This window comes from Saccoglossus kowalevskii, chromosome 15 (assembly GCF_978046115.1).
Source record: "Saccoglossus kowalevskii chromosome 15, keSacKowa6.1, whole genome shotgun sequence".
NCBI lineage: Eukaryota > Metazoa > Hemichordata > Enteropneusta > Harrimaniidae > Saccoglossus > Saccoglossus kowalevskii.
The window spans coordinates 4,282,998-4,308,075 of NC_140655.1; the positions used below are offsets into that span (position 1 = coordinate 4,282,998).

At 33.0% G+C, this 25,078-nt stretch overlaps 1 protein-coding gene across 1 annotated transcript in view; it reads right to left on the reverse strand.

Annotated features, from left to right (window-relative positions):
* Nucleotides 1–2,955: 2,955 nt before the first annotated feature.
* The window catches only part of LOC100370489 (uncharacterized), a 117,124-nt gene continuing 95,001 nt past the window's right edge, over nucleotides 2,956–25,078 (reverse strand). The window contains exons 25-38 of the mRNA XM_085508631.1: nucleotides 23,292–23,420; nucleotides 22,956–23,084; nucleotides 22,305–22,433; nucleotides 22,011–22,139; nucleotides 21,223–21,351; nucleotides 19,142–19,270; nucleotides 18,803–18,931; nucleotides 18,154–18,282; nucleotides 17,161–17,289; nucleotides 16,904–17,032; nucleotides 15,799–15,927; nucleotides 10,396–10,524; nucleotides 8,984–9,112; nucleotides 2,956–7,775 (exon numbers count right to left, since the gene is read on the reverse strand). Coding sequence (XP_085364757.1) covers nucleotides 7,723–7,775; nucleotides 8,984–9,112; nucleotides 10,396–10,524; nucleotides 15,799–15,927; nucleotides 16,904–17,032; nucleotides 17,161–17,289; nucleotides 18,154–18,282; nucleotides 18,803–18,931; nucleotides 19,142–19,270; nucleotides 21,223–21,351; nucleotides 22,011–22,139; nucleotides 22,305–22,433; nucleotides 22,956–23,084; nucleotides 23,292–23,420 — 1,730 coding nt within the window. The 3' untranslated portion in view covers nucleotides 2,956–7,722. The remainder of the gene's footprint in view (nucleotides 7,776–8,983; nucleotides 9,113–10,395; nucleotides 10,525–15,798; nucleotides 15,928–16,903; nucleotides 17,033–17,160; nucleotides 17,290–18,153; nucleotides 18,283–18,802; nucleotides 18,932–19,141; nucleotides 19,271–21,222; nucleotides 21,352–22,010; nucleotides 22,140–22,304; nucleotides 22,434–22,955; nucleotides 23,085–23,291; nucleotides 23,421–25,078) is intronic.

Consider the following 25,078-nt stretch of genomic DNA (forward strand, 5'->3'; position numbering starts at 1 on the left):
TAAACACAAGTTTATGGGTTTTTTTTGTTATTGCAAACTTTTTTTAAAACTGATATTCTACTTTTGTAAATCAACCAAGGGATGAATCGTTTATATTCGCAAGTGAGCATTAATGGTTTGAGTGGAAATCAAATTTGCAAATTTATTTTTCCAAATGTTTTTACATGAGTGTGATTTTATTATACAAAGTCGCATTCTTGAAAATTGAAATGATTGGTTATCCCAAACCCTGTATATATATCACTAATACATGTGACAAAATTTGCTTATATATAGCCCATCTAAAATCTATTTGATTTTTTTAATATTTCAAAAATAACTGATAAAAGAAATGATACAAGAAATGAACACTTAAAGTTAACTTCTAATTACACATACGTTTGATTAACCAATGAACCTAACGCTTGCAAAGAAATGTAATTTGTGACATTCTATGGTAACTCGTGCAAGTACAAATGTTGATATTTTATTATGAAAATATGCTGTATATATCAACACAAAGCATTTATTAAACACTCTATCATTCAGATACTATATATCGTTTCCTTTGGATTGAAACATTTACAATGACCTTAATATACTTTCTGCTTGATATTGTCAATATTTCCTCAAGCCTACAATGTAATTTAGGATTATTTTATTCATACTGCATTTACCAAAATGTACAAACACAAGTTTTCCTTTCTAACCTTTCTTTCAGCATGAAGAGTGCTCTCATATTTTGCATCACTGCCATAGAGGGCGTCATCAATATGAGTGCATAGTTGTAAATAAATAAATTTGATTTGTGGCACTTCAGTTAGGAATATTTTCTAACATTTCTTAGTAGATTCGCTGATTAGTCCCTGTTTCAGGTGCAACCTAGTAATTCTTATTTCAATTTTCCGTCTGTGACATCTCTAACATTTTCACAGATATTCTGCAGCAGATATCGATGAAACTTGGCAGGTTTATGAACAAGTCTCTGCCAATTATGCACATAATTTTTTTTTTTTCAAAAACTACCTCTCCCTACTGCACTGAGAGAACAACTGAGCATGCTCAGAATAAATATTTAGCTTAAATTCTAATGCTAGGGTTTTTAGTGATGTCATGATCTGGTCATTACCTTGATCTGAATCAGTGACAGATGGGTCGTACCATTACCAATCTCAGTAGAAAATGTAGAGGGGTGTCAGGGCTACATTTTGATGGGAATTATAGTGGTGATACTGAAACAAACCCAGGTTCTTGTAATATACAAAGACCTGAATTAATAAAGAAGTCAAGTTGTTATTAAAGGTACATCAAGGTTTACTCAGATTCATGAATGCAGTTTCTTGAGCATGTATGAGACATAGTTTGGTTGCACTTGTGTACTCTGAGATTTTCAGTTATCAGATTAAGGGAAATCACATGAGTTGTATCCATATAGAGTACATATTAATTCAATTGTTTGCAGATGTTACAGGTATTATTTCAATATGAGTATTTTATAATTAAATAACGAGGACTGTGACATTCATGTCTTGTTAATTTAAGTATTCACAAATACTTCAAAGTCAAAATATTATGAGTAGTGCTTGCAGATAAATATTGTAGAATCAATTCCTAGCTGTACTACTTTATGTGTTTTAAAAGTGTATTGTATACTGCCCTATCTAGCATATTACTGGAAACGCGTTGATAGAAAGCATTTGAACACAGTCCTGTAGTTGATTGCTGTACTACAGTACAGATTTTTTTAGTTGAGTGATTGTACTCATCAACCAGACCCAGGACATTCCAAATAACTGAATCTCTTTATGTGCTGGTTGTTCCTTCCCCAAACCCCAATTTATTTTACCTCAAGCTCAAGATTTTTTAAACTATTTTTATTTTAACATGCATAATATAATTTTATTTTTAACATTACTGTCCAAGTCTTCTATTGCTTCACATTTACAGTTTTTAACTCTGTTATTATTCAATATATTAATTATTAATTAACAATAAATCGAGTAGTTGATTTTGTCTCTTCTACCCAGTGTTTGATTTGTCTTCTGAGTCATCTATGTGGTATGTAAATATTACGAGAATACCTCAAAATATGTACAAACTATCTGAGTGCATACTTTGAGGTATCTTCGTAGTAACCTTATCATTATAATATATCTTTTCCAAGGATACATCATGGATACATCATGGGAATGCAGAAATCCAAAATGTTTAAAACAGAATCAGTGAACTTCTTTGTGTGGAGTCCGGTCAAACTCTGGTGGCAGCCATGTTTGTTTTTATTATTAGAGGACGCGTAATCATTCCATATTTGGAATTCACATTTCCTAATATGGTAGGATGGAAATACTTTGTAAAATACCACACAATTACGGCACTCTGTAACTTATGGCGCTACAGTGACAGATTATACTTTATTTCACGCTATGTAAAATACCAAACACTGCTATAATTAATATAGTAACATCCAAAGTATTTCACAACAAACAAAGCGTGTATTGCCTTGTACAGTTAAATTGTTCAAGACAGCGGACATGACATGTTGAATCTTTTTATAGTGAGCAAGGATTTTTTTAAACAAGGGAACAGGAGCGCAGCGCCCTCATGCCATGGCCATGGGTCCCATTACCCTAGAGAGCAGATCCTCCGGCAACCATAAAAATCTGATTGACCAGGGATCACAAGTGGCCACAGTCTTCAACTGTGACCTGATAGTAATTTTGGCCCTAAGGAAGACTCCATTTTAACTAAGAATTATCAAAAACTACACACTCTGTTAGGCAGATCCCTATCTCCCCCACTTAGTGGCGCCGCTAAATTGCAGTGCTCCCTCTTACAGTTTTTTTCTAGAAAAACACTTAGTGAGTAAGCTTTCCTCTATATTGAGGTATGTATAATTATATAGTTTTGATATTAGCACTTGTACGGCACATCATGTGTTTCTGGTTAATAATAAATATATAGAAACAACACCACATGTAGTTAACTTCAGTGTTTTTATTACCAGCACAACACTGGTCAAGTCGACTGATTATTGTTTTTGCTAGAAAGAATTGTTTGAATGCATATTTTTAGACACTATTATAATTTTTACAAACACATTAGCATAATTTATTAAGAGTAGCACATTTATTTCAGTTCTGGTAACATAAAAAATAAAAGCATTATTAAAACACAAATATATAAGTACAAATCTGTAAAACAGGAATAATTTTACTGATAACAATACAGACAAAAATACCTGATGTTTGCACAGTGGTAACATCATGCAGTTAACCAACAAAAATAATATGGAGATATTTGCTGGACAGGTCTGGAAATGTTAACATATATGGGAATAGCTACTACACAGGATTGGATACGAGTCTTGGCAAAGATTATTCACATCAAACAATGATGTGCTTAGAGCTCATCTGAGGATAAGTGCATGATGAATACATTAACATATATTGGGATATCTGCTGGACAGGACGAGTTGTCTGATGTTTACACAGTGAAAACATCGGTAACAAAAACAAATTGCGGCTGATCTGCACTGGCTCGGAAGATGAATTCTGATTGGCTAAAAAAACAAAAAAACTTGTGGCGTTTATTGTCAGTATTGTTATGCAAATTCAAACTAGCTAATCATTTACAACCTTCCGAACCAGTGCAGATTAGCCCACAAATTGTATGGAGATATCTGCTACACAGCGAAAACACCAGTAAGCTTATAAGGCAGGATTGAAATATATATATCAATATTTTGTTTGATACTATTCTTGATCAAACACATCAGATTCTACATTGTTGGACTTTCTTTCATTTACAAAATGGTTTAAATTATCTTGAAATAATAGTCCTACCATGTAAACAGACTGAGCACTACATCAATGGAATCTGAATCGTATTAAAATTTAGAGAAAAACTTAACATGTACTGCAATAGATTAGGTTTTGAACAAGCAGCCTCTCGGCTGAGATAGCTCCGCTGTTAGCAATGCACATTTCAATTAAAGAACTGAAGACATCATTAGAAAATGATCAATATGTATAGTATCAAAGCAATCGAACTTGCAGTTTTTAAGAAGAAGTCGAAAATATCACTTTTTACCAAAAATGACAAAAATATTCACCAAAATTAGAGAATTGAAGATATCATCACGAAATGAACAAATCTGAGAAAGGTCTACATGTAGTATCTATATATGTAATATCAAAGCAATTGAACTTTTGGTTTTTAAAAAGAAGTCGAAAATATCACTTTTTACCAAAAATTACAAAAATATTCACCAAAATTAGAGAATTGAAGATATCACAAAATGAACAAATCTGAGAGAGGTCCACATGTAGTACCTATATATGTAATATCAAAGCAATCGGACTTACAGTTTTTAACAAGAAGTCGAAAATATCACTTTTTACCAAAAATGACAAAAATATTCACCAAAATTAGAGAATTGAAGATGTCATCACGAAATGAACAAATCTGAGAAAGGTCTACATGTAGTATCTATATATGTAATATCAAAGCAATTGAACTTTTGGTTTTTAAAAAGAAGTCGAAAATATCACTTTTTACCAAAAATTACAAAAATATTCACCAAAATTAAAGAATTGAAGATATCAACATGAAATGAACAAACCTAAAAGAGGTCTACCCAAAGTACATATACACCAAGTATCAAAGCATTCAGGCTTGTAGTTTTCAAGAAGAAGTTGAAAAAGTAAAACATTGACACGGACGGCGACGGACAATCACTCATATGATAAGCTCCGCTCGACAAAGTCGACAGCGGAGCTAAAAAACGGTAATGGTGTATGGACTGGCCACAAAACAATTCAAAAAGTTCATGTTTTGTTTAAATTGTAACAATTGTTATTCAAAAGTGGAATACAGTAATATTTTTGTTATATCAATATCAATGTTCTGTGAATTAATGGTTCTTGAAACGTACCTCCATATATGCTTTAACAAATTTTGATTTTTGATTATGTACGAGTTTTCAAGATTATTATTTTGAAATACTCCAAACAAGGTCATGGGGATTTGGTAAGAAATAAGGCATACACTGTCTGTATCAGTCTTCAAGTAGCAACCGATATTACCATAATTTATTTAAGACAATATTCAATCTGACAAATATGAACCAAGATTTATAACCTTTGACCGACTGATGGTGTACCACTGTCAGAGTAAGCCATTTTGCAATCACTGCAAGATCCATTATGCATGAAAATGAACAGGACAATCAAAGGTCATAGTGTTAAAGCGGGAGGGTAGTCACCTGCGCACACACGAGAATTGAGTTCCAAGCGATAACAACAAATGCTAAAAACACAAAGGCTCATGGGTAGATGCTTGTTTGGCTATGTGCAGGTAAACACTCCCCGCTTTAAAACATTGGGTGGGATTCAACTAATCATGTAAACAATACTATTTTGGGAATATTTCCATGCTTAATAATTTTGATGAAGTAAGGGTATCTCAACACCATATCCTCTTCTAAAACATTGGGTATTTTGATATTGAACTCTTAACATGAAAGAAATACATGTTCAAAATCAAATCATTTGATTTTTTCTGGCAGATGTTCAATCCATGTCTTGTGTGCATTACACGACATCTGGCAGTGAAAAACACCTAGAGTTCAACCATTTACAGCAAGACATACTCGTAATCTATTACTCATAAAAATAATAGCACCCATCCAGAAAAAGTCTAGTTAGTTTTAATAAACTTTTGAAGTTCATATAAATGAACTATAGGTTTAAATATACACTGTACTCTCAAAGACTGTAATAACTAGTACAAATGTAGTGACTAGCAGTAAACTCTATTGACTGCCAATGTCTACCAATAATTAGTAGTGACTAGCAGTAATGACCATTGACTGGTAATGACTACCAATAACTACCATTGATTGCTAATGACTACTAATAACTAGTAGTGACAAGTAATGACTGCTAAGTTCACTTTTAGTCCAGCACCATTTGATGACTTAGGATGAATGTAAATGGTCAAAAATCTGAGAGTTTTCAAATGGTTGGAGTTAAATCGAAATGACTTACACTATTGTGCCTGAATGGCCAATCTGAAAGCATGTTGTTTATTGACAGGTTCTTCCATCAAATGCTTTGAATAAACTTGTATCATGTGACACTCACAATGCCCTTATAGGAAACATAATTAACCAATATTGGTTGCTTAGCAACGTGTACTTCTTCTTTATCATTAATTATACAAGGACTGAAAACATTGCAGTAAATATCACCTTCAACGTGTTTAATAAAACTACCTCCTGCAATTTCAACTTTACATGTTCTTTCACAAAATACTCAAAAAGTTGGTAAATATTACCGTGACAACAGGTGTGACTTTACATAATTTCAATAGTATCCTCATTATGTTATTGCAGTTGTATTCCATTGGTTTTATCCACTTTTGAATTATATCTTAAATTGTTATGATGTGAGTATAAGTCTGAGGTATTTTAAAAACAACATCTAATACATAATAGAAATACAATGCATTGTTTCAACTACAGGTTGTCAGTCTGTGTAATAGGCAAAACCCTGTGTGCGTAAATATTATATAGAAATATTTTAGTAGTGTGTGGACTTGCCAACTTGTACTCTACTCTACTCAGTAAGAAGTAAATAAACTTATTTTATCATAGAGATTGACAGTCTGAATAATTAAAATAATTTATTTGGTCTGAAACGTTTTTGCTGGAAAATAAATTGATTTTTGTTTATAGCACCTTGTTTTGAATAATGCCAGTCTGGCTTAGAATGAGATAAAAAATATGTATCTAACATAATGACAGTTTTATGCTTTCTACCTCCACCATGTGTACAAAATGTTTCTAAATTGCCACTTACTTACCTTTCTGGAACATTCATAAACTATATTGTTTTTGTTCGCAAGTATCTATTGTCACAGTGGCAAGACCTTGTTGGTGAAATTTGACACGCACACACAGGTGTCATTGTTTGTAAGTAGTTTGCTCACAGTATGAAAGCCCCAATTACCAATCATAAAATGTTTGTGCCATGTAATGAAGGGCTACCATGTGTCATAAATTAAATAGATTTCCCAGAACACACTGTACATTGAGAAACACCCATAATGCATTGCCAGATACCCGCAAAATAGACTAAATGACTGGTTAACAGACCATGAATCAATCAGAATGCTCCGTATGTATGAACAATGATGCATGCATACATAACTACAACATGATAAGACAATAAATGTAATTGGTTCTTAGTACATACAATCAAGACTGAGTAAAAATGCTATATATCCTTACTTGGTGCAAACTCAAAATTATGGGTATATTTGTACACAGTAACAAATAGATAAAACTTTTACAAAATAATAGACTTTGAAAGAAAATATTGCTTTGCTTAAATACATATATCAACAGCGAACTGCAACAAGTACAAGAAATGGATACAAGAAAATATTTAACTTTTTCCAAAATTTATTAAGCCGTTTTAATACAGCCTGTGTATATATGGCTATTTCTATTCGCAGGCTACATTGCTATGGCAACAATAAAGATATTATGCTACTATAGCAACCAAGGATTACAGTGAATAAAAAATATCAAATTCTTAGCCATGGATGAAATTTATTAAAAAATATTTGTCTTTCCTTCAACTTTTAAAAAAATGTCATGACAACACAGGAAGTAGTGATTGTTGCTAGGCAGTGAAGAAAAATGTAAAGAATGAAAGATATGTTGCATCATCCTGATAGTTAAAATTCTTGTATGGAATCATCAGTGAGTTTTGAAAAATGAGGCGGTCCACCTAAAGAAAAACATAGAAAGTATAATATATTAATGATCTTCATGAAACTCACTTGTGCATTAAAAACCTCAGGTAACATCTAGTTTTATGTCCATTTGGTTTTCATTTAAATTGTTCCTTTACAGACACATACCCAACACCATTTACCTTGTTCATAGACCACTGCTTGTTGTGAATTTCATATCACTTACCTTGTTCACAAGTAGCACCAATCCATTGGTTTCTACAGATACAAGCACCATTGTGGGATTTACCTTGTTCATAGACCACTGCTTGTTGTAAAGTTCATATCACTTACCTTGTTCACAAGTAGCACCAATCCATTTGTTTCTACATATACAAGCACCAATCCATTTGTTTCTACATATACAAGCACCATTGTGGGATTTACCTTGTTCATAGACCACTGCTTGTTGTAAAGTTCATATCACTTACCTTGTTCAGAAGTAGCACCAATCCATTGGTTTCTACAGATACAAGCACCATGCATTGTGGGATTTACCTTGTTCATAGACCACTGCTTGTTGTAAAGTTCATATCACTTACCTTGTTCACAAGTAGCACCAATCCATTGGTTTCTACAGATACAAGCACCATGCATTGTGGGATTTACCTTGTTCATGGACCACTGCTTGTTGTAAAGTTCATATCACTTACCTTGTTCAGAAGTAGCACCAATCCATTGGTTTCTACAGATACAAGCACCATTGTGGGATTTACCTTGTTCATAGACCACTGCTTGTTGTAAAGTTCATATCACTTACCTTGTTCACAAGTAGCACCAATCCATTGGTTTCTACAGATACAAGCACCATGCATTGTGGGATTTACCTTGTTCATAGACCACTGCTTGTTGTAAAGTTCATATCACTTACCTTGTTCACAAGTAGCACCAATCCATTGGTTTCTACAGATACAAGCACCATGCATTGTGGGATTTACCTTGTTCATAGACCACTGCTTGTTGTAAAGTTCATATCACTTACCTTGTTCACAAGTAGCACCAATCCATTGGTTTCTACAGATACAAGCACCATGCATTGTGGGATTTACCTTGTTCATAGACCACTGCTTGTTGTAAAGTTCATATCACTTACCTTGTTCACAAGTAGCACCAATCCATTGGTTTCTACAGATACAAGCACCATGCATTGTGGGATTTACCTTGTTCATAGACCACTGCTTGTTGTAAAGTTCATATCACTTACCTTGTTCACAAGTAGCACCAATCCATTGGTTTCTACAGATACAAGCACCATTGTGGGGATCACATGTAGCACCATTTGTACATTCACAATTGTATAAACAATCAGGACCATATTTACCAGCAGAGCAAGCTACATACAATACAGAGTCATAATTGTTAATACAGTAATGTGATAAGTGAAGATTCTGCAACAGCTCCCTCTATAGACCTGTCTGGATAAACAAGGATTCATTCCTTTCAGACAACAGCTCCCTCTATAGACCTGTCTGGATAAACAAGGATTCATTCCTTTCAGACAACAGTCATTCATATTATTATGCTTGCTCAGAAAATACAATGGCACACAAAAAATGACCATGCATTTCTATGGAGCAGTCAAACACTTTAAGGTAAGATTTAAGGTAGAAGCCTAGTTATGATTTCAAATACCCAGAATTTATTAATTTTCCAATAAATTGTACATCCGGGCATTATAAGGATATTGTATTAAAAAAAGTTTGTGATCTCCAACTTAATTTTCAAGAAAATGATGGTTGTATTGACAAATAGTGGCCATTTTGTCAGTATTATAAGCATTCACCATAGGTTGCTATGATAGAGATATTATGCCATATCTCAAGTTGTAGCATGGTGAAAAAATCAAAATTTTTTAATTATGGGGTACTTATTGTAAAAATAGCAATTTTTGAAAAATATTAGGATGAGTTTCTCAAAATACGAGAAATACACAAAATTATGCTACCAGTATATCATGGTGACATGGGACAATAGCTTCATGATCTTACATAGTAAACCAATGAACAGTCTCAAAACTTCCCAGCCTGGTCTATTGAGTGAATGTGATTTTCCTGACAGACAGACAGACAGACAGACAGACAGACAGACAGACAGACAGACAGACAGACATAGGTACATCGAATATATAATTATTTTCTTTGCACAAATTGCTATTGCGCTCACCATATAAAAGTGCTATGCAATGTACCTGTATTAATTATTCACTTGTTTTTAATTTTGCTATTTTCCTCGATATTGAAGTGAATTTTACTAAATTAAATCCAAGTAGAATAACAATAAAAACTCATTGTTTCCCTGCCAAGTTTTTGAACTTAAATGAAATTCCAGTGAAATTGTTCAAAACATCAAAATAGTAAATTAATTGACAGTGAAAATAAATGATTTTATAGTATTTAATAACAATTCTGCTCTAAGCATCGCTACTGGTAATTGCAGATGCCAGATATAAAATAAAGCATGATGTCTAGGAATGCTGAAAAATGCTCAAACAGAGTTAATGTCCAATGGCACCATGAAATAGCATTCTTTTGTGTATTTCTCATTTCTTGAGAAACTTATCCCAATAGTTTTCAAAAATCGCTATTTTTACAATACCAAGTAAATAAACTTACATACCTTCTATGCATGTGTCTCCTGTAAATCCAGGCGGACAATGACACTTTCCTGTCACAGCATTACATAGTGACTGATTAAAACAACTACATTCTTTTAAACAATTAGCACCATGGAAACCAACAGAACAAGCTGAGAATAAATAATATTCAAATTTTAGTACTTCAGTAGATTAAGTTCCCTAAAAGCTCATAATGGTTCAATGACTTAAAAATGATTAACTCAATGAATCAGGTGCTCAATGTCTTAAAGACGGTTAACTCAATGACTCAAGTTTTCAATGTCTTAAAGACGATTAACTCAATGACTCAAGTTTTCAATGTCTTAAAGACGGTTAACTCAATGAATCAGGTGCTCAATGTCTTAAAGACGGTTAACTCAATGACTCAAGTTTTCAATGTCTTAAAGACGATTAACTCAATGACTCAAGTTTTCAATGTCTTAAAGACGGTTAACTCAATGAATCAGGTGCTCAATGTCTTAAAGACGGTTAACTCAATGACTCAAGTTTTCAATGTCTTAAAGACAGTTAACTCAATGACTCAAGTGCTCAATGTCTTAAAGACGGTTAACTCAATGACTCAAGTTTTCAATGTCTTAAAGACAGTTAACTCAATGAATCAGGTGCTCAATGTCTTAAAGACGGTTAACTCAATGACTCAAGTTTTCAATGTCTTAAAGACGGTTAACTCAATGAATCAGGTGCTCAATGTCTTAAAGACGGTTAACTCAATGAATCAGGGGCTCAAGGTCTTAAAGACGGTTAACTCAATGACTCAAGTTTTCAATGTCTTAAAGACGGTTAACTCAATGACTCAAGTTTACAATGTCTTAAAGACAGTTAACTCAATGACTGAAGTGCTTAATGTCTTAAAGACGGTTAACTCAATGAATCAGGTGCTCAATGTCTTAAAGATGGTTAACTCAATGACTCAAGTTTTCAATGTCTTAAAGACGGTTAACTCAATGACTCAAGTTTTCAATGTCTTAAAGACGGTTAACTCAATGACTCAAGTTTTCAATGTCTTAAAGACGGTTAACTCAATGACTCAAGTTTTCAATGTCTTAAAGACAGTTAACTCAATGACTCAAGTGCTCAATGTCTTAAAGACGGTTAACTCAATGACTCAAGTTTTCAATGTCTTAAAGACAGTTAACTCAATGACTCAAGTGCTCAATGTCTTAAAGACGGTTAACTCAATGACTCAAGTTTTCAATGTCTTAAAGACAGTTAACTCAATGAATCAGGTGCTCAATGTCTTAAAGACGGTTAACTCAATGACTCAAGTTTTCAATGTCTTAAAGACGGTTAACTCAATGAATCAGGTGCTCAATGTCTTAAAGACGGTTAACTCAATGAATCAGGGGCTCAAGGTCTTAAAGACGGTTAACTCAATGACTCAAGTTTTCAATGTCTTAAAGACGGTTAACTCAATGACTCAAGTTTAATGTCTTAAAGACGGTTAACTCAATGACTCAAGTTTTCAATGTCTTAAAGACGGTTAACTCAATGACTCAAGTTTTCAATGTCTTAAAGACAGTTAACTCAATGACTCAAGTGCTCAATGTCTTAAAGACGGTTAACTCAATGACTCAAGTTTTCAATGTCTTAAAGACAGTTAACTCAATGACTCAAGTTTTCAATGTCTTAAAGACAGTTAACTCAATGACTCAAGTTTTCAATGTCTTAAAGACAGTTAACTCAATGAATCAGGTGCTCAATGTCTTAAAGACGGTTAACTCAATGACTCAAGTTTTCAATGTCTTAAAGACAGTTAACTCAATGACTCAAGTTTTCAATGTCTTAAAGACAGTTAACTCAATGAATCAGGTGCTCAATGTCTTAAAGACGGTTAACTCAATGACTCAAGTTTTCAATGTCTTAAAGACGGTTAACTCAATGAATCAGGTGCTCAATGTCTTAAAGACGGTTAACTCAATGAATCAGGGGCTCAAGGTCTTAAAGACGGTTAACTCAATGACTCAAGTTTTCAATGTCTTAAAGACGGTTAACTCAATGACTCAAGTTTTCAATGTCTTAAAGACAGCTAACTCAATGACTGAAGTGCTTAATGTCTTAAAGACGGTTAACTCAATGAATCAGGTGCTCAATGTCTTAAAGATGGTTAACTCAATGACTCAAGTTTTCAATGTCTTAAAGATGGTTAACTCAATGAATCAGGTGCTCAATGTCATAAAGATGGTTAACTCAATGAATCAGGTGCTCAATGTCTTAAAGACGGTTAACTCAATGACTCAAGTTTTCAATGTCTTAAAGATAGTTAACTCAATGACTCAAGTTTTCAATGACTTAAAGACAGTTAACTCAATGAATCAGGTGCTCAATGTATTAAAGACGGTTAACTCAATGACTCAAGTTTTCAATGTCTTAAAGACAGTTAACTCAATGACTCAAGTGCTCAATGTCTTAAAGACGGTTAACTCAATGACTCAAGTTTTCAATGTCTTAAAGACAGTTAACTCAATGACTCAAGTGCTCAATGTCTTAAAGACGGTTAACTCAATGACTCAAGTTTTCAATGTCTTAAAGACAGTTAACTCAATGAATCAGGTGCTCAATGTCTTAAAGACGGTTAACTCAATGACTCAAGTTTTCAATGTCTTAAAGACGGTTAACTCAATGAATCAGGTGCTCAATGTCTTAAAGACGGTTAACTCAATGAATCAGGGGCTCAAGGTCTTAAAGACGGTTAACTCAATGACTCAAGTTTTCAATGTCTTAAAGACGGTTAACTCAATGACTCAAGTTTACAATGTCTTAAAGACAGTTAACTCAATGACTGAAGTGCTTAATGTCTTAAAGACGGTTAACTCAATGAATCAGGTGCTCAATGTCTTAAAGATGGTTAACTCAATGACTCAAGTTTTCAATGTCTTAAAGACGGTTAACTCAATGACTCAAGTTTTCAATGTCTTAAAGACGGTTAACTCAATGACTCAAGTTTTCAATGTCTTAAAGACGGTTAACTCAATGACTCAAGTTTTCAATGTCTTAAAGACAGTTAACTCAATGACTCAAGTGCTCAATGTCTTAAAGACGGTTAACTCAATGACTCAAGTTTTCAATGTCTTAAAGACAGTTAACTCAATGACTCAAGTTTTCAATGTCTTAAAGACAGTTAACTCAATGACTCAAGTTTTCAATGTCTTAAAGACAGTTAACTCAATGAATCAGGTGCTCAATGTCTTAAAGACGGTTAACTCAATGACTCAAGTTTTCAATGTCTTAAAGACAGTTAACTCAATGACTCAAGTTTTCAATGTCTTAAAGACAGTTAACTCAATGAATCAGGTGCTCAATGTCTTAAAGACGGTTAACTCAATGACTCAAGTTTTCAATGTCTTAAAGACGGTTAACTCAATGAATCAGGTGCTCAATGTCTTAAAGACGGTTAACTCAATGAATCAGGGGCTCAAGGTCTTAAAGACGGTTAACTCAATGACTCAAGTTTTCAATGTCTTAAAGACGGTTAACTCAATGACTCAAGTTTTCAATGTCTTAAAGACAGCTAACTCAATGACTGAAGTGCTTAATGTCTTAAAGACGGTTAACTCAATGAATCAGGTGCTCAATGTCTTAAAGATGGTTAACTCAATGACTCAAGTTTTCAATGTCTTAAAGATGGTTAACTCAATGAATCAGGTGCTCAATGTCATAAAGATGGTTAACTCAATGAATCAGGTGCTCAATGTCTTAAAGACGGTTAACTCAATGACTCAAGTTTTCAATGTCTTAAAGATAGTTAACTCAATGACTCAAGTTTTCAATGACTTAAAGACAGTTAACTCAATGAATCAGGTGCTCAATGTATTAAAGACGGTTAACTCAATGACTCAAGTTTTCAATGTCTTAAAGACAGTTAACTCAATGACTCAAGTGCTCAATGTCTTAAAGACGGTTAACTCAATGACTCAAGTTTTCAATGTCTTAAAGACAGTTAACTCAATGACTCAAGTGCTCAATGTCTTAAAGACGGTTAACTCAATGACTCAAGTTTTCAATGTCTTAAAGACAGTTAACTCAATGAATCAGGTGCTCAATGTCTTAAAGACGGTTAACTCAATGACTCAAGTTTTCAATGTCTTAAAGACGGTTAACTCAATGAATCAGGTGCTCAATGTCTTAAAGACGGTTAACTCAATGAATCAGGGGCTCAAGGTCTTAAAGACGGTTAACTCAATGACTCAAGTTTTCAATGTCTTAAAGACGGTTAACTCAATGACTCAAGTTTACAATGTCTTAAAGACAGTTAACTCAATGACTGAAGTGCTTAATGTCTTAAAGACGGTTAACTCAATGAATCAGGTGCTCAATGTCTTAAAGATGGTTAACTCAATGACTCAAGTTTTCAATGTCTTAAAGACGGTTAACTCAATGACTCAAGTTTTCAATGTCTTAAAGACGGTTAACTCAATGACTCAAGTTTTCAATGTCTTAAAGACGGTTAACTCAATGACTCAAGTTTTCAATGTCTTAAAGACAGTTAACTCAATGACTCAAGTGCTCAATGTCTTAAAGACGGTTAACTCAATGACTCAAGTTTTCAATGTCTTAAAGACAGTTAACTCAATGACTCAAGTTTTCAATGTCTTAAAGACAGTTAACTCAATGACTCAAGTTTTCAATGTCTTAAAGACAGTTAACTCAATGAATCAGGTGCTCAATGTCTTAAAGACGGTTAACTCAATGACTCAAGTTTTCAATGTCTTAAAGACAGTTAACTCAATGACTCAAGTTTTCAATGTCTTAAAGACAGTTAACTCAATGAATCAGGTGCTCAATGTCTTAAAGACGGTTAACTCAATGACTCAAGTTTTCAATGTCTTAAAGACGGTTAACTCAATGAATCAGGTGCTCAATGTCTTAAAGACGGTTAACTCAATGAATCAGGGGCTCAAGGTCTTAAAGACGGTTAACTCAATGACTCAAGTTTTCAATGTCTTAAAGACGGTTAACTCAATGACTCAAGTTTTCAATGTCTTAAAGACAGCTAACTCAATGACTGAAGTGCTTAATGTCTTAAAGACGGTTAACTCAATGAATCAGGTGCTCAATGTCTTAAAGATGGTTAACTCAATGACTCAAGTTTTCAATGTCTTAAAGATGGTTAACTCAATGAATCAGGTGCTCAATGTCATAAAGATGGTTAACTCAATGAATCAGGTGCTCAATGTCTTAAAGACGGTTAACTCAATGACTCAAGTTTTCAATGTCTTAAAGATAGTTAACTCAATGACTCAAGTGCTCAATGTATTAAAGACGGTTAACTCAATGACTCAAGTTTTCAATGTCTTAAAGACGGTTAACTCAATGACTCAAGTGCTCAATGTCTTGGTTGGTTAACTCAATCATTCAATGTCTCAAATATGGTTAACTATACTTACGTTTTGCACAACGGTCTCCTTTCCAGCCAGGTTTGCAGAGACACTGACCAGTTTGGGGGTCACATTTAGCACCATTCTTGCAATCACATCGATTACGGCAGTAGGAACCATAATATCCCTCCGGACATTCTAAAAATACAAAAATATTCACATTAATTGTTTCTGGAAACCAACCTGTCACAAATTTATTTCCTCTATGTGGTAAAAGATGAGTTTTGAGTTGTCTGGTTGCTAGGATACAATATATATTCAGACAGCCATAACAATAAAATTCTATGAGGAGAGAGGATAATACAACAAATTGTTTTATTCTTGCTGTTAAGAATCCTTGCTTTTTTATGATGATTCAAAGGTTTGAGAAAGTCTCAAGATTTGCGCTACAAAGATTAATGATATCACTCATTTGATTCTAAACCCTGGAAATGTCAGATTTGTTCATGTACAATAGAGTTTTAAAGTAACCCTGTCTTTATAAGTGTGCATGCCCATACAACAACAAATGTTTACATATATAAAGCACATTTACCGATACATGTGTATACACTCCACATTGATCAATGTAAATGAATGTTTCAGTTTTTCGACACAATTTTGCCACCTGTTGTGATACAGACAAAATTGCTTCCTGGACTGAACTTGATCTAAGCTATCATATGGCATTACCACATCACTTTAAAACAGATGGGTACTGTGGCTGACGACTATATATGTTAATGCTTATTAAGCTAGTAAATTCAAACAGTTGTCATAATAATATGTTTCATTCATTCTTAAGGTTTTTTGTAATAATAAAGTACTGTTATGACTGTGAGCCCAGGACATGTGCAATGTTTAGGTTTTAAAACTGTGCATCATGGCATGTTAGTAAAGACCATGCAACAAGATAAACTAAAGAAAAAAAGAATTTATTATTTTGCCACAGACACCATATTTCTTCCATGAAAGGTCTTACATTTGTATTTCATTATTTTTACTAGAACTGTTCTACTTTCTATCTAGGCCCATCATAGTTCATGTAATAACCCAAATGTCAAAAGTAGACTTTGGAATAATAACAATATTAAAATTCATTAGAAAAACAAGAAATGTACAAAATGTTACTCACCATATTCACACTGTTGCCCATAGTAACCAGGTTGACAATCACAACATCCAGATACCCTATCACATCTTCCACCATTTTCACATACGCATTCTAACTGACAATTAGCACCATAGTAACCGCGCAAACATTCTGAAAACAAATAAATGTCAATTTTATTTTTATGTGCAAACAAAATCTGTTTTTTTATAGACATATGGCCTTTTTGACATATTGGCCTCAATAATTATCCTACTTTACCCCAATCCTGATTTCCCTACCTTGTTCACAAGTCGGTCCAGTCCATCCCAGACTGCATTTGCACACACCTGACTCCATATCTAAGATACCATTGTTACGACAAAACTTTTGTTTCAGACACCTTTCACCATACATACCAAGTGGACACTCTATAGAAATATAGAATAATAAAATATAAATGTTGGTCTGTCGGTCGATTAACACTTATTTGTTCTTGAAGAATTAATTGGTTGATATTAAATTTGAATATTTCTAGTAGTTTTCGATATCAATTATTAACAAATCAGTATTTGTTATTTAACTATAATAAAATATACTTGAGGTACAATTTCTAGTTTGATAAGATTCAAGTTATCTGTGGAAGTAAGTTCTCTCTGAATGTTGATAGTTGCCACCAGTGTACCAGTCTAACAGGGTGGTTTTATAATAGTAGCTAGGTATAACAAGCAGCCTCTCAGCTGAGATAACTCCGCTGTTAGCAATGCACATTTCAATTAAAGAACTGAAGACATCATTAGAAAATGAAAAATATGTATAGTATCAAAGCAATCGGACTTGCTGTTTTGAACAAGAGGTCAAAAATATCACTTTTTACAAAAAATGACAAAAATATTCACCAAAATTAGAGAATTGAAGATAACATCATGAAATGAACAAATCTAAGAAAGGTCTGCCCAAGGTACATGTACATCAAGTATCAAAGCATTCAGGCTTGTAGTTTTCAAGAAGAATTCGAAAAAGTAAAACATTGACACGGACGACGACGGACAATCACTCATATGATAAGCTCCGCTCGACAAAGTCGACAGCGGAGCTAAACAGTTGAGTTGAGTTTATTTGTGAGAAAATATAAAATTGTGGCACAAAATGAAATGTTGTGGCCCTGAAAATGTTTTTCACTTAATTTGTTATAAAATGTGAATTTTATTTTACTAATTTAAAAAAATAAACTTCATTTGAATTAATAAATAACTAAAATTGAACAGGTACAGTTTACAAGTCTTGTTACTTACCGTTATCACAGAATATTCCCATAAACCCTGATGGACATGTACATTTACCAGTCTGTTCATCACAAATACCACCGTTAACACACTCACATTTGTTATTACAATTGAGACCATATCGTCCGTCAGGACATGCTGAAAGACAATACAATACAATGGCTTCAAATGGAAAGATAGATGAAAAATGCTTCAGTTATTTAGATGTGTAAGTTAAAATAACAACTTTATTGCTGCATTCAATCACACTATACATGTATTACATTCCTTGCAAACAAAGAAGCTGAACACAGTCTGAAATGAACACTAGTGAGTTCTTCCACTAATTAACTAATTTACATAAGAATTTATAGAAATGTAGGTTTTTATTGCAATTGCACAAGTTTGTCAGAAAAGAGTTTTATTGTTATTTTACATGTTCATGCAGATTATTTTTGAATGAATTCTATTTTTCAGTGAAATTAAAACCCAGTGAATAATTACTGCATTCACAGTAATATAATATTTTGATATGCTAAACTGTTTCCAAAAAGAAATATTGGTATTTTTTTTAAAGAAATAATAACTATTGTAAAAGTTCACATCTAAAAGGTCATGTGTATGTACCAGTATGTGTTACCTTTAAGTTAATGTACAATTCAAATTCAGTTACATTTACCTTTATTGCATTTTGGTCCAATCCACCCAGGAAGACAAGTACATTCTCCTGTTATTGAATCACAATGACCACCATTTTCACATTCACATCTCAATTGGCAGTTGTTACCATAGTGATCAGAATGGCAATCTGAAACACACACAATAAATTAACAAAAGATTGCAAAAACAAGAATTTTGTATATATTTCACCTTATGCAACACAAAAGAATATCTCCCACCTAAATTGGAAATTTAAACTTTATTTGGCAGCAAGTGGGGGCATTGTTGGGACTAGTAATTTGAAGAGTGACATTAAAGAAAAAACACAAAAACTAGTAAGTAGTAATATAATTATCACCTTTATCACAGTTTTTCCCACGATATCCAGGCTTGCATTGGCACTCTCCAGTGATAGGGTTACACACAGTATTGAGACCACACTGACAGGATTCCTTGCAACCTTCACCCCATGTACCAGCACGACAAACTACAATCACATCAAAGTAACCCAATAAATCAAATATTGATAAGCAATACAGTGCAATACATCTGCTACATCTCCCTCTACAGTTGGGTTTTGATTGCTTTTGTATTTATGACACCAGCTTAAATATAGACGTCAGAAATTGTTATATAGCATGGTATAACTCTGTGATATTTAGTATAAAGTTAAACTTTGCCAATTTAAAGCTTCTATCTTCAATGGCACTTATTGGTGTATACTGTATTTACCCTATTAGTACTGTATTTACCCTATTAGTACTGTATTTACCCTATTAGTACTGTATTTATCCTATTAGTACTGTATTTACCCTATTCGTACTGTATTTACCCTATTCGTACTTATTTACCCTATTAGTACTGTATTTAGTACTGTATTTATCCTATTAGTACTGTATTTACCCTATTCGTACTGTATTTACCCTATTAGTACTGTATTTACCCTATTAGTACTGTATTTACCCTATTAGTACTGTATTTACCTTATTCGTACTGTATTTACCCTATTAGTACTGTATTTACCCTATTAGTACTGTATTTACCCTATTAGTACTGTATTTAGTACTGTATTTATCCTATTAGTACTGTATTTACCCTATTCATACTGTATTTACCCTATTCGTACTTATTTACCCTATTAGTACTGTATTTACCCTATTCGTACTGTATTTACCCTATTAGTACTGTATTTACCCTATTAGTACTGTATTTACCCTATTTGTACTGTATTTACCCTATTAGTACTATATTTACCCTATTAGTAGTGTATTTACCTATTAGTACTGTATTTACCCTATTAGTACAGTATTTACCCTATTTGTACTGTATTTACCCTATTAGTAGTGTATTTACCCTATTAGTACAGTATTTACCCTATTAGTACTGTATTTATCCTATTAGTACTGTGTTTACCCTATTAGTACTGTATTTACCCTATTAGTACTTATTTACCCTATCAGTACTGTATTTACCCTATTAGTACTGTATTTACCCTATTTGTACTGTATTTACCCTATTAGTACTGTATTTACCCTATTAGTACTGTATTTACCCTATTAGTACTTATTTACCCTATTAGTACTGTATTTACCCTATTAGTACTATATTTACCCTATTAGTAGTGTATTTACCTATTAGTACTGTATTTACCCTATTAGTACAGTATTTACCCTATTTGTACTGTATTTACCCTATTAGTAGTGTATTTACCCTATTAGTACTGTATTTACCCTATTTGTACTGTATTTACCCTATTAGTACAGTATTTATCCTATTAGTACAGTATTTACCCTATTAGTACTGTATTTACCCTATTAGTACTGTATTTACCCTATTAGTACTGTATTTATCCTATTAGTACAGTATTTACCCTATTAGTACTGTATTTATCCTATTAGTACAGTATTTACCCTATTAGTACTGTATTTACCCTATTAGTACTGTATTTACCCTATTAGTACTGTATTTATCCTATTAGTACTGTATTTACCCTATTAGTAGTGTATACAATCAAGTAAATGACAAATGTTCGTCTACATTTTAACAATAAAGTATACAAGAAATGCAAATTCTGGTTTGTGTATACTGATATTTAAGATGTACTTGCAACAAAAGCACAAACAGTATTTTAACTTTTATGTAACTTTATTTACATATCTGAAAGTACCGCTACATCCATTAATGAGTTGCAGAATTGTCATTTCAATATTTTTCATCAGAATGAGTTTTCGATTTAAATGTTAAATTGATTTTGAATTATTATTTTCACAACGTTCACCAAAATTTACCGATAAAATTGATGAATGATAATTATCGGTACCTATGACCTTTCACCCCAAGACCTACTGCAAATGGAAAATTATGGCTGTTTGCTCCAAAATGTTTCATCAACATTTTTTCAGGAAAAATAACATCTGAGTATATTTGTATTTTACTTACCCCTATTACATTGGTAGCCATTGTAGCCAGCTGGACACACACACTGTCCTGTCACATGATTACATGGCTGTTCTGGCGGACAATCACATTTGTTTGCACAGTGATCGCCATAGTAACCATTAAAACATGCTGCAATTTAAAAGGAAAATATATTACTGGATATCTGAATTATTGTATTGTAGAATAATATGAATGATCAGATAATATTACTCTGACCACTAAAATTGTGGGTTAACATTCTCATATTTTATATAAATTTATGTAATTTGTTGTTAAATTTTGATCAAATGAACCAGCAGATTTACGTTTAGTTATATAATATATATACTTTAAATAAACCCCTTCATGTAAGATTCAATTTTATGCAATTCATTGTGAGGCAAAAGTGAATATGTTTATAAAAATTGTTAGAAATTAAAAACAAAAAGTAATCTCAGGTTAAACTTTTGGGTGTGAAAGTCAACTTCAGGCAGCATTCACAAAATAGTCCAATTTGTAATTTGCTCGTTTCCACGTAACATTTTTTTGATATAAATCAAGATTGAATTTTTGAAAATTACATTAAGTTTGAATAAATTTAATTTGAGCAAAAACAAATTAAACATTTTTCTTATTATTATTTTATATGTATTTTATCTACTGAATTTTGTATTGCTACAATCTTATTGCAGTTATAACTAAGAGAAATTCAAGAATGCAATAAATTATTATTAAATTTATTTTTTTCTGTAAGCCTGTCATAGTTTGTTAAGCATTCACTCCATGTGATGTACTTGGAGTATACTTACGTGAATCACAATAACGTCCTTGCCATCCAGGAGTACAACTACAAGTACCAGATCTATGGTCACACTCTGCACTATTCTGACATGAACATCGCTGTTCACAATCATCACCAAAAAAACCATCATAACATTCTGTAGAAAAGAAGTATTTAACAAAGAAAACAAAAAACATTTTTCTCCCCCAAAAAATATTTGATACGTAAAAATCCTAAATGTCAAAATCAATAATTATGCAACACTTTATTTGTTTGTTTTTATTTAATAGATGGAATGGGGATGCAAGTGACCTTAACTGACCTTGTTGACAATACACTCCTGTCCATCCAGGTTGACAATGACATGTACCATTATACCTATCACAACTACCGCCATTCTGACATTGACAATGCATTACACAACCAGGTCCATAGTAGCCATTTGGACACTCTAAAATAATTAAAAGATCCGATCAGATATGCAAACATAACAAATTTATTATGCGTAATAACTTTAATAATGTAACACCAGCGTTCGAAATTACAGCTCAACAGTGAGACAGATAACTTTCCACTTTTTTTAGGTCTGTTTCAATCTAAACTTTGATAATGTAATTTCACTAAATACTATTATGGATGAAGTTGAAAATAATCTTTAATGCATGGCTGGTAAAATTAGAAAGTTAACTGTCCTGGTGTCTGGTACACAATTTTGAGAAATGTCAAACTTTGTTTTAACTCAATTTCCAAATGAAGACTGAGGTTTACAACAAAGATTTACAATTACCAATCTATGACATGTATAGCAATGTGGGAGATAATATAATATAAATCAATCTATGTTTAATTTATTGGTTACATTATCATATTTTCATTGGAATGTTCGCATTATGTCCATCAGAAATATTGTTTTCAAATGACTTGATCAGCTTGACGTATTAAAGCTGTCAAGTTTTGATGATGTAAAACTTACCAAGTTCACACGCAACCGAGGTCCATCCGGCGCTACACGTACACTGACCAGTCATATGATTGCAATCAGCTCCATTTCGACATATACAACGTTGTGCACAGTTAGCACCAAAGAAACCAGCAGAACAAACTATACCAGTAAATCAAAAAAAAAGAAAATATTTAAGTCAAAAAGAGACTTACATCACATTATTTCACATTTTATAATCTTGTGCTGCAACAGCAAATGTTCATTGATATCTCGTAAGTTTCTTAGAAATGTCTAGTATAATTATACAAGTTTTTATATCAGGATTTTGGGAGGTAAATCTACACATAATCCACAAATTTGACTTACCCTGATCACATTTCGCTCCTTTCCAACCATTTGTGCAGAGACATCGTCCAGTCACATGATCACATGTAGCGCCATTCAAGCAATCGCACGTACCCGTACAATTTGACCCCCAAGAGTTGTCAGTACAAACTGTGATCAAAACACGCATTTTTAAGTTACTTTGTAAATTGCTTATTTTTTGGCACTTAACAATCTGATTAAAATCTGATGTAGTGTACGGGCTTTAATTATTTTGGCTATAAACTTATTCTAATTTTATTTTTTATTACTTTTGTTAATAATGCCTTTTTGTTTTATTATTATTTTACCTTGATTTTGATTTCGTGTTTTTTTTTAATTCCGCCCTACATACATCTGACCCGATGCCTGTGTAACGAGATTTCAACGAGACCCACTATCGACGATTTTAGTCAACGAATCACAGACCTCCTTCTATAGCGCACATGATGACGTCACCGGACAGAGTCAGGTGGCAAACACACTCAAATAAAATGGCGGATATACCGACGTTAGCAACCGAGAATAACACGGCTTTTCGGTAAGTTTATCATTGTCAAATGCAACGAAAGTCATTTTTATGTTAATATTGTGGCTCGAATGGTTCGAGTTTAGATCGTTATTTTGCGTAGTTATTCTGGGAGTGACGATTTTGTTTCCACTGGTTCGACCGAACACCGGTGTCTTTTTCCAGTTGCTTGTCCTGGAGACGGGTGATGTTTTGTTGACACTGAAAAGTAAGCAACCGACAGCCTGTATAAAAGGGGGGCTGTGATTGGCTGTTACTTACGCGAGATTTGAACGGGACTTACATAGGCGTCGAATCAGATGTAGGTAGGGCGGAATTAAAAAAAATAACAAAATCAAAATCAAAGTAAAATAAAAAGGCATTAATAACAAATATAATAACAAATAAAATTAAAATAAGTTTATAGCCAAAATAATTAAAGCCCATACACTACATCAGATTTTAATCAGATTGGGCACTTAATAAACTATCTCAATTTGATAATTCTACGACATAATGAAGACAACGTTTTGCACTTCGTGTCATAGGATCTCAGAGAGATTGTTACTGCTTCAAAAATTTATGATTTTTTACTTGTTTTGAAAATTTTTCTCTCATGCAACCTTTTCACCACCAGTTCCTCTTTTCACCACAAATTCACAAAATAGTCCCAATTATCTAGGTTGCACTTTCCTTCAGAAGATTGGGGGAAAAATAGCCACAATTTTTTAGTATTAACTGAAAATTGACTCAAATTTTGTCTGTTAGCCTCAAGATTAGGGTTGGAAGTATAAGAAATAGGTGCAGACAAATTTGGGGAAGAAATTCTGGTGGTGAAAAGATTGATGAGTTTATAGTAGATGATGCAATGTATGTATATTTTATAATGACAGTAATTTCACTGACACACAAATACTTTTTTTTTTTCAAATCAAAATTCATAAAATCCACCGATAATCCTAAAATCTCGTGCTTGACTTCCAAAGAGACGTTATTTTGAGACTCCCATCAATTCTCCCAATTAAAACATACAACCTCTTGGCTGAGATAACTCGGCTGTTAGCAATTTTAATGCACATCTCAATTAGATAATTGAAGATATCATCACAAAATGAACAAATCTGAGAGAGGTTTACCTGAGGTACCTACATGTATATGTATAATGTCAAACCAATCAGACTAGTGTTTTTCAACAATAAATATCATTTTTTATTAAAATTGGAAAATTGAAGAAACTGTCACAAAATGAACAAATCTAAGATAGGTCTACCCAAGATATAAC